Consider the following 13,421-nt stretch of genomic DNA (forward strand, 5'->3'; position numbering starts at 1 on the left):
TAATATTATATATAAAATAAACTTCCTACCTTTGGGATATAATTTTTGGACTTCAGTAACAATATTACAGTCATAATCAAAGCAATGAGACACTCCATTTTTTAAAACTGCTTCATGTTTTCCTGATGATGCCATACCAATTATTGTCACATTTTCTATTGTCTTTGCCAACTGTGATACTGCACAACCAACACCACCTAAAAAGTGAGAAAACAAAAATATTGTCTAACAATTTGTATTTTGCATAAACATAATAAACCACGATGCAGAACTATAGATTAGAATTTTTTTTGGTGAGTCATATTGTAGGAAATTCAATGTAAACAAAAAAAAAAACAGTTAAAATTTATTGTAAGAAAGGTGAAAATATTCTCAACTAAGGCTTCTGAAGTGTTAGAATTAAATCACCATAATGCAGATATCCTTAAATGTTACTAATTCTTTTAAGAAATTAATGTGGTATCTATACCAAATTTTATATAAAATACATGTATTGAGAGTATTAGAGTAATCATGTAATACAAAATACATGTTGTTGAGAAACTGCAAAAGAAAATTCAACAAGATGTCCATAACCCATAAATAAGTAGGAAAGATATTTTATACATCACATTCAGAGAATTCTCTCAAATCCTGGCATTGTGTGAAATACACGGTACTACATAGCATGGTTATTCCATTTTTTTAAATTTAGAACTTTAATACATTTGGCATCTACCAGCATTCCATTCCATTTTAGAACATTCTACTAGAGAATTACTGCCAGACCTGTGGAAGGCTTATAAAGAAAGCCAAAAATATCTGTCAACAAGAATATTTCTACTGGAAAAGTACTGAAAGGTATAATTATTTGCTTTATTCACATCATTCTACCTCTTTCCAAACTAATTTTGATAAATAAGGTCTATTTTTATAATCAATCCTCATGTAATTTCTGCAATATACAACTTTGCATGTTAATAAGTTTTAATTAGCTGGTAAAAATATGGATATATGAAAAACACAAATTATTTTTGTTTTTATTTAATAAATCAGTTAAGATCAGTTAAGCATGTGATGATAGCAATTGGCCTACAAGGATAGTAGTAGACTTAGAAAGGTAAATCATATAAAGAAACAAGACTGTGCTATTTTTATATGCTGTTTCTTTGATAAATTATATTTTCTAGTCAAAATGCAAAACTGCAAGTAATTTAAATAAAAATTTAAAATGGTAATTTAAAATATAGGTTACTTAAAAATATCATGCAAACAACTTTTCACTTTCTAGCACTTATTTAATGTTTGAACAAAGCAGTTTGAAAACATTTGTACAATCATTAAATAAGTGTGTTGGAAAGTGAAAAAGTTGTTTGCATGATATTTTTGAATTATTTTCTAGTTTGAATTTTCTTTTACTTTCCTGGCTCTGCTATATATAACAGAGGGAAAGTATGGGATTTGGTCAAAAAATGACCCTCCAAAGTTTTTTTGGACTCAGGACTTTCAAATGTTGAGAAATACAAAAAAATTCTGGGTTTTTTTCTGTCTATATGGATGTGTGTGTTGGGGGGCAAAATTTTGTTCACCCTCTTTGAAACTTAATAACTCCTGTGCTTTTTGTCAAAAATTTCTGAAATTTTGCAGGAAGGTTTATGTATTAAGGAGATTGATGATTTTAAATTTTGATGAGGTGGGGAAATAGAGGGGGTCATGTGTCATATCTCGAGTAGGGTCAGACTTGACAATTGTACTCATTATTAGCATTTACAATTTTTTATGAAACCCATCCCTACCCTCAAAATTAAGCTTTTTGCCATTTTACAATAATTAAGAATATAAAATATTTCTTTAATAAAATATCAACAGATGGCATCACATATGCAATTTTAAATGTTGCTGGGAAAGTTAAGCAACTTGTTACTGGATTTTTTCATATAGGTTACTTATTCTAATAAAGAAAATATTGCTCTCTGCTAATATTAATAATCATTAATACCTTTTTTCTTTTACTTTGAACTTACTGAAAATTTCAACATAAGTGCCTGATAAATGTATTCAAATCACTCTGACATTAGTGAATTCTTAAAATATACTATATAAGTATATAAATTTCTGTTTAGTTTTCAATGTATAATTCTTTATTCATCATTCTATCTAAAATATTTCAAATATATGGAAATATAAAAAACATTTATATTTCCAATTTATGCAATCACAATAGCAAAATTTAAATAATAACATAAAGTATTGATTTACACATAATGTATTGAAATTTAAATACAGGGCATATATACTCAGCCCAGCACGGCCATAATATAAGTCCCATTTACCAAATGAATAAATGATAAAACTTATGCAAGTTTACATAATGCTTTGTGAATAAGAATTTTTTCCCTTTCCCTTTTTTCCAACATGATTATAGTAATTTACTCAATTGACAAGCTGAACTAGTTTCATGTGGAACACCCTGTAATTTGAAAATAAGTAAAGTAGCAGAATTTACAAATGATCAATAATGTAATACCATGTTTTAAAGTTTTAGTATTTTGTAAAATTTATTATATATAATATATCTTACAAAATACTAAAGCTTAACATGATATTACATTATTGATCATATGTATATACTAGCTGTTACCCGCGACTTCGTCCGCAGAGGTTTTGCAAGTAAACCCCATTTACATTCAATATTTCAATAACCATAGTAATTGTTAGGTCTATATAACACCTACCGCTGAAGAGAATTAATTTTATGACTAACTTGCTTATGCAAAGATATCTGAAAAAGTTTGAAATTGGAATTTTTGTTCAATCAACATGATTTGCTTTATATGGTATTCATATATTGATTGATATTGATGTTTTTATTGAGCAATTGAAAAATGAAAATCAGATATTCTGTAATTGTTTAACATTTAATTCCCAGTTTCATAACATTCTGAAGTTTGAATGTAACAAGCAAAAGTATTTACACAAATTCAAAATAAAACATTTAATATCTTCGGTTAGGTGAAATTAATTTTATAAAACTATATCTATATATTTTAAGTCTCTCCAAATATAAATAAACATGAGGTCATTGAAGACAATGTTTATTATTAAACATCCAGTAAAAAGAATTTTCTTCTGAAAACAAATAGATAAGAAAATGTTTCTAGAACATCAATAAATAAAAAAGATTTATTTAAAGAATATTTTGAGTTGTAAATTACTGAAATATTTATAAAGGAAAGTATCTTTTTGGAAAGTCATTTCATATGTTTCATAACAATGCATTCAAAGGAATGTTTCACTTTAATTAATTTTATTTATATTTTTTAAATAATTAAAAAAGATTATTAACAGTGTAAGAGGCTCCCTAAAAGAAAATAAAAATATTTGTTATGTTTTCCATTTCAATAAAAACTTTATGTAAATTTATAACAGCTTACCTGCTGCCATCTGTAAAAGAATAACTTGCCCCGGTTTTAAATGACCAAACTCCATAACAGCTAAATAAGCAGTTAAATAATTAATAGGAAAAGAAGCGGCTTCTTTATAAGTCATATCTGCAGGGATTTTAATGCAATTTGTAGCAGGAAGACAAATGGATTCGGTCCACATACCACCAAAAAAACTCCAACACATAACTCTATCTCCTTTCTAAAAAATCAAATTATATTTTAATAAAATATTTAACATATTTTTTTTTAATTATCTCACCTGAAAATCTTGAATATCTTCACCAACTTCTTCTACTATTCCTGCACATTCTATTCCCATGGCCAATGGTAATGCCTGATTATTAAGTTTATATATTCCTTGCCAAATCAAAGTATCACAAAAATTAACTCCACAAGCTTTTACTTTAATTTTTAGTTGCTCTTTTTGCAAAGAAACTGTAGGGACCATTTCAGTCACAATGTTTTCATATCCACCATAATTAATTAATTTAACTGATTCACTAGTTTGCAACATGGACATTTTGCCTTCTTGAAAAAAAAAAAGAATGAATTATGTAATACATTATTATGTGCACTAATTTGAAAATACAATGATGGTCTTTGCCCAAGAATAGAGAATTAATTAAAATCAATAGGACAAATTTTTAAAATTATATAACTTTTCACTTACTTATGATTATATACTCCTCTTATAACAAACCAATTAGGAATTAGTCATCTAAAACACAGATAACAACAATAAATATACTTACATTTTAGAAATTAATAGTAATGTTAGAAAGTAAAGAATCATTAAAAATCTCTAATAATTAAAGTAACAACAACTGATAATCTTTTCTCTAGATTTTTCCCAGTGTGCCAACCATATTGACCACAGTATTGCATTAAAATTAATACATTATAAAGCCAGATGGGATTACTACCATACAAGATATACTCCAGTTTTCAAATTGAATTTCTAAACTTGCTCGTACCTACTCAAATTTACAGTTCAAGTAATGTTACTATAACAGAGGTAGGAATAACAGAAGGTAACCTAAAAATCTAAATGTAAAGCTAGCAGCCAACCATCTCGGTTCACATCTTTGATTTCTAGTAAAGTCAAAATGCACTTTATTTGTCGACACAACCTATACACCACTCTTTAATATGAGATTACCTTTTCCTTATACATCCATCATATGACATGTGATATGCAAAACCAGCAAGCCTGTTTTCAGAAGATATATAACAGCACAGTAAGTCAACTCAAAAATATTAATAGACCTGCAGACACAACTTGCAGTTATATAAACTATCACATAAAAAGTTAATTTCATTAAATAAATTAAATTCATTAAATGAGCATATATTGGAATCCCCAAGATAATTTACTACATTCATTTAATCTGCTTTATTATTCATTGGTATCTAATATACAATATAAGATTTAATCATTCAACAAATCTCTTGTTGATAGATGTAAAACTGGCCTTTAACTGTTATGGTAACCCTATAACAAGGTGTATATTTTATGTTAAATTATCACAGTTATATTGTTTATTTTTTTTTTGTTGTTGTTGTATATTAAATCTCTAATAAGAAAATATATTAAACTTTTCTACAGAAAACATCAAATTATCCAAATTAACAGACAATTTTATAAATTTTGGATATTGTTAACATCTAAACTGGTTTAATTTAAGATCAGTTAACTTGTATAATTGTATAATTTTCGCATTATAAATATTTCTAAACACTCAAAATTCCTTATGATTTTTGGATGAAATGAGCGTGGTCACCGACGGTTGAGCTGGCGTCAACCTCGACAGAGGAAAAACTAGTTTGCTCCTGCTGTCAAGGTTAAAACCAGAGCCGTGTTCATAATACATAACACCTAAATTAGAATTCCGAGTAGCTTAGTGGGCGGAGCATCATTGAACGATTATTCTTAGACAACTGGGCAGAATGGTGGACGAAGTTAAAATTATGATCGCAACAATTGTCGCAAACGAATTGGTCGAAAAGAATGAAGTAACCAATAAATTATTCAAATAGAAGCTGCGTCAGATCGTGATAAAATTAATAAAGCAATTATTAATTGTAATCAACGAAATGGACTTAACGGAAGCTAGTCGGTCCGATTATAGGATCGGTCGGGTCGGACCAATCGGTCCAGTCGGTCATAGTGTGTAACAGCCCTTATACCGACGTACGATAATTTTACGTTTCGAAGTCATTTTAGTATGAGTTAATGATTTAGAATGCGAGAATAACTGTGATTGTTATAATAAAATACGTTTAGTCCAATACGATCAGCCATCTTGCAAATCGTACGAGACAGAAACAATGATGTCACTAGTAGAAGTTAGCATAGATAAAAGAAGCTGACTGAACTAGCTAGAATTCTAGCTGTGCGAGGAATCAAGCAGTAGTTAGAAATGCGTTCAACATCGCAGCATAATTAGACTTAGCAAGAATTCTGCGTTACTGAACACGGTCCAGCTTAACCGTCAGCGACCACGCCTATTATTACCTCCATGGTTATCACTTGTCATAGGTCTTATGACAAATTATCCAAGTGTAATTATTTTAAAACCAAAATTTTTGACGAACCTAATTCGAAGACGAACGACCGAATATTCAAAAGATATTTACATCGAATAATTTATAAACTTGTTTTTCTAAATACGAGGTACCGATACATGCAACATGATTCATAATAGCTTGTTTGAGTAAACTTACACACACGTCAGTGGTATATCCGAGATTTTGTGAATATGCGTGCTGATCTCATATTTACAACTAGCAATCACGCCTCTAATATATGCATGAAATAAAAGGGATTTGATACAAACTTTCAATGTGGATTTATTTGTTTTCGTTAGTAATTACTGTATAAGGATCTTTAGGAATCAATATATAGGTCGTCAATAAATTATTTAACTCATTCTTATACTTTGCAACTACTATCTATACCATTACGTAAGGTTTCACAAAGGTGCACTACCCATCCCAAAAATTACGTAAAGTATATCCGCGATCCCCCTGTACTTTTTCTATAAAATCCTTCTGGCTTGTCGGCACTAAGAGGGCGTCATTTTAGCAAGCCCATTATTGATTCGGCCAGGCCCACAGTGGGGCTGCCGAGTGGTGAGGAACGGGCCCAACATATCCGAACGGACCACCCCCGAAAAATTCCTGGGATTTTTCGACCCGTCCGGATTCGATCCCGGGTTCCCCAGAGCGGTAGACTGCCACCTTGACAGCTCGGCCATCTGGCCTAGTGCTGTGCGATGCATCGATGTGGCATCGATACATCGATGTTTTTGTTCGTCGATGCATCGAACTTCCGATGTTTTTGAAACATCGATCCTGAATCGATGTTAGCAATATGTGAATTTTGATTCATCGATGCATGCAGTTCATTCTTTGTTCCTAGTGTTACCACCTGTTCGGTTTTCACCCGGACAGTCCGGGAATTTCGTAGAAATTGTGAAATTGCGATGAAACAAAGTTCTCGCAAATATGTTTACAAATTTACACTATTTTAACAGTGAATGAACTCACACTCATTGAAACTCATCCGCAACTCTGCCATGTTAGTCTGTTTACGCCGACTTGTGGCGCGCAACCTGTCGACTTTGAGGCCGGATGGCCGACCGGTCAAGGTGGCAGCCTACCGCTCTGGGGGACCCGGGATCGAATCCGGACGGGTCAAGGAATCCCCAGGAATTTTTCGGGGGGTGGTCTGTTCGGATATGTCAGGCCCAGTCCCTCACAACCCGGTCGCCCCATTGTGGGCCTGGCCGAACCCATAATGGGCCTGCTATAAAAGGCCCTCTTAGTGCCCACAGGGCGGAAATAGTAAAAAAAAACCCTGTCGACTTTTTTTTGCATGTACGATCGTACACGTATCAAATAGAGCTAAGTTATCTGTACCTGTTCTTTCTTAATTTAGGTTACTTACGTTACTCCTACGCAAGTCCCTAGTCCCTAACTGTAACTGATTTAGAACCGGCATGCACGTTATTCTTCGCATTGTAAAATGACATTGCGCATGCGTCAGGAACTTCTGTTCGAACAAACCCGGTTTTGTTTTTTTTTTTAAATTGTTTGAGTTTATCTTGATTGAACATCGATGTTCCAATGGGCATCGATCAAACATCGATGTGAAATCCGACATCGAAATTTAGCATCGATGCTTAGGCAAACATCGATGTTTGACATCGATGTTAAAATTATAGACATCGCACAGCACTGATCTGGCCGCTAACTTTCCCTCTGTTATAGCCTATACTGCAGGAATCAAATTTTGACATGGTGAGGGGTTCAACTTTTATTGCTATTGCATGCTTTGCTAAAAGGCAACATTGACGAATTATTGGATCATCTTACAGAGTTCAAAATCAAACAGTACAAAATCACCACCACCAGTAGGACTCTCAACCTTAACTTACTTGTTAGTTGATGATCTTTCCGGAACGGTTGGAGAAAAGGTCTTCCTCTTCAGAGCCTGGGACATAATAACAAACTACACTTACCTAAAAAGCGAAAAATAAAGAATCTTGATTATTTAGGAGACTATTCACAAATTGGATAGTCTCCCAAATAACCAAATCGTTCGATGTCCGGATATGGCCGAGCGGTCAAGGTGGCAGCCTATCGCCTTGGGGACCCGGGATCGAATCCTGATGGGTCGAAAATTCCCCAGGAATTTTTCGGGGGTGGTCCGTTTGGATATGTCGAGCTCACGTCCCTCACCACCCGGCTTCCCCACTGTGGGCCCGGCTGAACCCATAATGGGCTTGCTAAAAAGAGGCCCACAGAGTGGAAAGAGTTAAAAAAAAAAAAAAAAAAACCAAATCGCTGGTTGATGTTGGGACCGATGGTCCGCAAACAGACTTAGAACTTTGTCCAATGATGATTCACTTTTAATAGTTTACTTCCAGTTTAATTATGGAACAAATTTGATAACTTTTTTCATTTTACAGTATATTATTCGAGCAACAACGCAACACTCAAACTCATAATTTATTTCAACATACGGTAAGAGGTGAAACGCTAAATAGAATGTACTGTACAGTACAATTTTTCAGTTTACCATTAATATAAAGTTTTCTACGCGCATAGAAATATATTAATGCATGTAGCCGTCGTTTTGTGCAAATATGTCGTCATAGTTCCTTAAAGGAGTCCAGATAGAGCTGCTTGTCAAAAATGGTTCCTTTTGCTCTTTAAATGTCTCTATATAAATGATGAGGGAAATGAATTTAAATGGTCTCCAAAAGGCTATAGGAATCAATGCATGTAATCAAATAACTTCTACAGACTTCTGTCCCTAGGCTTTCCATATCTGGTCTTGACTTCCATCCATCTATCTATCACCATTCTCCAGATTAAGAAAGGACACACATATGGACGAAGTGGGAATTTTTAGATCTACAATTTTTTCAAATTGCAGCCCAATAAATAACTTTGGTGTGCACCAGTGGCGTAGCTACATATTCAGCGCCCTGAAGCAAGTCGAATCGGTGCGCCCCTTGTTCTTCGGAAGAGGTCTCGCAAAATTTATTTTGAACATTTAATTTAAAAACATATCTAACTATTTCGATTTAAAACTTAATAACAATTTATTTGATATTCAAGGCATTTCAACAATAAGATATTCAATTTAATAAATTTTATAATATAATAGAGATGGGTTGTTAATAATAAGTGCAGAGCCCAAACGGTTAGGAGTCGAAAGCTGAAATTTGGTACACAGTTAGGGTGTGACATGCCAATGCACACTAAGAAGGGATTTTTTGAAATTCCCCCACAGGTGAAGAGGAAGATGGTTAAGGATTACCCTGAAGCACTTACCTTATACTATACTATTTTAAATGCGGTATAGTAGAGCCTCGAAAACTCGGCCTAATGTGGACCGAAGGGTGGCCGAGTTTGTGAAAATGCCGAGTTATCGGGAATGGCGTTAAAAAAGGATAAGTATACGTATTTCCTCAGAAAATACTGTACTGTACTTGTATGTATTGTTTACTTGAGAATACAACAGAGAATAAACTGCCCAAATACCCTTAAACAAAGGAAAAGTACGTCCTTTATGAAGGCATAGAGCCTTTACTACATGAAAATGAAAATTAATGAATACACTGTGTACAGTAATTTACCTGATAAGACAGACCTCAGAANGGGTTAGGATATGCCATGTCAATGCACACCAAGAAGGGATTTTTCAAAATTTCCCCCGCGGGTGGAGAGGAAGACGGTTAAGGATTACCCTGAAGAATTTAGCTTCTACTGTACTATTTTAGATGCGATATTTTGCATTTTTGCGAGAAATCGAGCAGTTTTAGATAGGTCAAAAAATTCTCTAATTAATCTCGGAAAAGGGGATCTAATTCTTGCACCCAGTGAAACGAGTGTAATCTATAATCTAATAATCTTAATCTTTGCTATTGTTACTTTTTGCCCGAGCAACATTGGGTTGATCTGCTAGTATAAATATAATAAAACAAAACATAATTCTTTTAAGTACTGAGTACCTAATAATATTTACTACATATTATATAAACTGTATTGACAAAATGTAAGCAAGTTTAGTTTTATAAGAAATACATAATACATTAAAAAACTTCAAAATTGTTTTCTCGCTTTTTCGTTTGCAAATCAGTCAATCACTTTCTTCAGATCAAGTTGACAAGCTATTGTTTTTTCAATTGATATAGTAGGGGCGGATCTAGATTTTTCAAGGCACAGCCCACCAGTGGCCAAGCGGTCTTCGTACCCTGAACACTGGGAGCTCAGACGAGCTGGCCACATGAAGTTTTCCGGGTTTTCTCCACATCTGTAACGCCTAAATAGGGGGCAGTTTCCCTTAAAAAGACCTTCCCGAAGGCATCCCCGTAAGCAGATCGCCTAAGTGCTGCGTTGCCATAACTTAACAAATAAAAACAACAACAACATAGTGCTTATTGAAGTCCGAAACCCATTTTTTGTTAATACAAATAATACTATAAATTATCATTATTATATTATTATTAATATTAACTATTTTTTTACTATACAATAAATGCTCATTGTTAATGAAAAAGTATTAAAAATTTATGATAATCAATTTTTGTGGGACCTTGACACTTGGGGCCCAGGCTTCAGCTTTATTAGTTCTATGTAGATCCGCCCCTGGATATAGTAACCAGAGTTAAGACGGCGTTGTGACACGCTGCTTCTTAAATAAGCTTTGATTAATTTTAGTTTTGAAAAACTTCTTTGTCGTCGCCCGTAAAGTTAAAAAAATGAAGCATGCTGCATTAATGTCGGAGAACGTATTTGAGGCTGCGGTGTAAAATAAAAGTAGTTCAGCAACTTCGCTTATAGAAGTAATTTCTTTTACCTGACTGTAAAAACACATTTTAAATCGAAGCAGTTGAGGTCCAAAACTAGGCGAATATGCCGATTGTAACAATTCTGATTGTTTCAGAATATTTTTATCAGATGACGCGACAAGATATGCAGGCGAAAAGCACTTGAAAAGTGTACATAATTGTCGAACGGATTCAAATCTAATAGTTAATTGATTAATTATTACATCCAAAAATTTTTTTACAAATGTTTTTACAATTTTTTATTTTGCTCTTTATAACTTGGCGCCCTCATGAATCGTGCGGCTGGAGCAGTGTGCTTTAACTGCTCCACGGTAGTTACGCCTCTGGTGTGCACACTCATAGCAGAGTTTAGTGGAGAGATTTCACAAATGAACATATGCATATTATGAATACGGAAACGCTTTGCAACTATTTGTGGATTAATTTCACAGGAGTGTTTAAAGTAGAAAACAGCAACGGACAAGTTGCAAGACTCCTTGCAAAAACGATCGAACAGACTATCGTCATAATTATTGAATATGTGAGTGTTATCCTCGAAAAGTGTGTAGAGGAGAGTAGGGGAATGGGGCCCACCTAAGTTATTTTGCATATTTTTAAGAAAACTTAACAATAATATTGTGAGAAGTTATTTTAATTAATGGTGCAAACAGTGCACTCTAAGAAATAAAGTGTATGTATCAAAACTTGAATATTCCTCTCCATATTGTTTTAATTATAAAAAAACAAAAAAAAAACATTACGTTGAGCCCCATTACCCAATCATGTGGGGTAATGGGAACCATCATATAAAAACATTGAAAAAAAGACTGAAACGTTAGAAATGTTTGTTCAAAACTAGAAAACTTATGTTTTTGCATATGAATTATTAATTTTTTATATATGTATTGTTTTCAAAATAGTTTGTGTTTACTCATAACTTCAAGCACTTTAAGTTTAAGAACTTTAATCACTCAATATAATAATCACAAATGTGATCACCTGGAGAGTCTGTACCACAATTCTTTGTTTCTACCAAATTCTCCACAGATGATGCAGGTATTGTTAGCATTACTTGCATCTATGTCATCGTCTTTATTATCATTTGATTCTCGTTGAGCCCATTACCCCTTCTCACCATTTTATGTTTCTAATCTTGACAAGACACAAAGGGATAAAGTGAAATCTTTTCTTCATATGTACAGTCATACCTCGACTTACGCTACCCCGACTTACGCAAACCCGGAGTTACGCGATTTTCAAATCTCGTCGATTCGTCTTTTGTTTGAGCGCCACGTAACCCTTGATTACTCACTCCCCCCACACTATTGTTCAGCTTACGTGTTCGGACGTGTCGCGCGGAATCCACACATAGCTACAATTTATTTTGTGTTATTTATTTCTGTGTTTGTTATATCTACGGAGACTCGAGAGACTCTACTATGTCATCCAAACGAAGTAGAACTAATTCTTCTGCATCAAACAAGAAAAGAAAAACTTTATCTTTGGAATGTAAAGTTAACATTGGGTATGTTCGTAAAGTCGAACGAGTTAAGCGAGAATGAAGTCATCGTTATTCCTATTTCGTTAGACTTTTCGAACGATTCGTTACTAACGCGTTTAACTCGTTTGACTTTACGAACGTACCCATTATTAAAGACTTCGATACAAAAATGAAAATTTGTGAATTGGCAAAGAAGTTTGATCTACCGGAATTGTCGGTCAGAACAATTATAAAAAGCAAAGAAAAAATTCTCGAAGCTGTGAAAAATGCTCAATCTTTAAATTCAAGCATCATTCGTAAACGTCACAGTATTATCGCTGAGATGGAAACAATGTTAAAATTATGGCGTAATAATAAAGTAAATGTGAAAAATTTTAAAATAATATAGGCCTAATTTGTTATACATATGCATTATCTAAGATTTTATTAAACATTTTTTTCTAAATTATTGTTTTCTTAGTCTCCGGCCCCAATTAAAAATTATTTGTATGTATTTATATGCGAAATTACACCCTGACTTACGCGGTTACAGCTCGGTCCCACCTATCGCGTAATTCGGGGTATTACTGTATTTTAATAGTTGAGGGAATAGTTAGCATTAATATATATTATTGAAACAATAAGATATATACAAGGGTACATACAGTCGAACAAATGATAGTGTTCCAATTAGAAGAAAAATGCACGAAACTGTTTTTTCCTCACACAATCAAGCATGTGCACAGAACAGCCACCATATTCAGAATTCGAAGTTGGCTCTGCAGCTGCTAGATGCAAGCATTTGTTCGGATTAAAAATTCTGAACCGTTTAGCCAAAAAACAGATGGGCCCCATTAGCCTACTCTCCCCTAGGTCTACTGGTTTATTTTATCCGGAAAACCTTTATTGAGGCAGAGCGTTAACGAAGCCCCTTCTGTGTGGCTTACAGAATTGATCGTTCTCATATGTTCGATTGATTTTGATTAAATTCTTTACCATTTTCCATTAATTGCGCTAAGGAATCCAAAAATGCAATGAGGGTCTTGATTTAACTTGTGAGTGCAGATGTATTTTATATCAAAAGTCGATTTCATATCTTGAAAAAGATCAATTAGCGATTTCAGTGAGATTATCATTTCTTTCTGGAAAATTTGGAGGGCATTTTTTCCACTT

The 13,421-nt window shown here is 33.4% G+C and overlaps 1 protein-coding gene across 8 annotated transcripts in view; it reads right to left on the reverse strand.

Moving 5' to 3' along the window:
• The window catches only part of LOC111617781 (synaptic vesicle membrane protein VAT-1 homolog), a 21,518-nt gene extending 13,635 nt beyond the window's left edge, over positions 1–7,883 (reverse strand). Inside the window, exons 1-5 of one of the 8 annotated variants that reach the window (XM_023359076.1) lie at positions 7,865–7,883; positions 4,096–4,143; positions 3,685–3,953; positions 3,414–3,624; positions 30–197 (exon numbers count right to left, since the gene is read on the reverse strand). In XM_023359076.1, the coding sequence (XP_023214844.1) occupies positions 30–197; positions 3,414–3,624; positions 3,685–3,945 (640 nt within the window). In that variant the 5' untranslated portion in view covers positions 3,946–3,953; positions 4,096–4,143; positions 7,865–7,883. The other 7 variants (XM_023359070.1, XM_023359077.1, XM_023359069.1 and 4 more) reach the window with 7 other exon arrangements.
• Between the last annotated feature and the right edge of the window lie 5,538 nt (positions 7,884–13,421).

The sequence above is a fragment of the Centruroides sculpturatus genome, unplaced genomic scaffold (assembly GCF_000671375.1).
Source record: "Centruroides sculpturatus isolate CEXI.00-Female unplaced genomic scaffold, Cexi_2.0 scaffold648, whole genome shotgun sequence".
NCBI lineage: Eukaryota > Metazoa > Arthropoda > Arachnida > Scorpiones > Buthidae > Centruroides > Centruroides sculpturatus.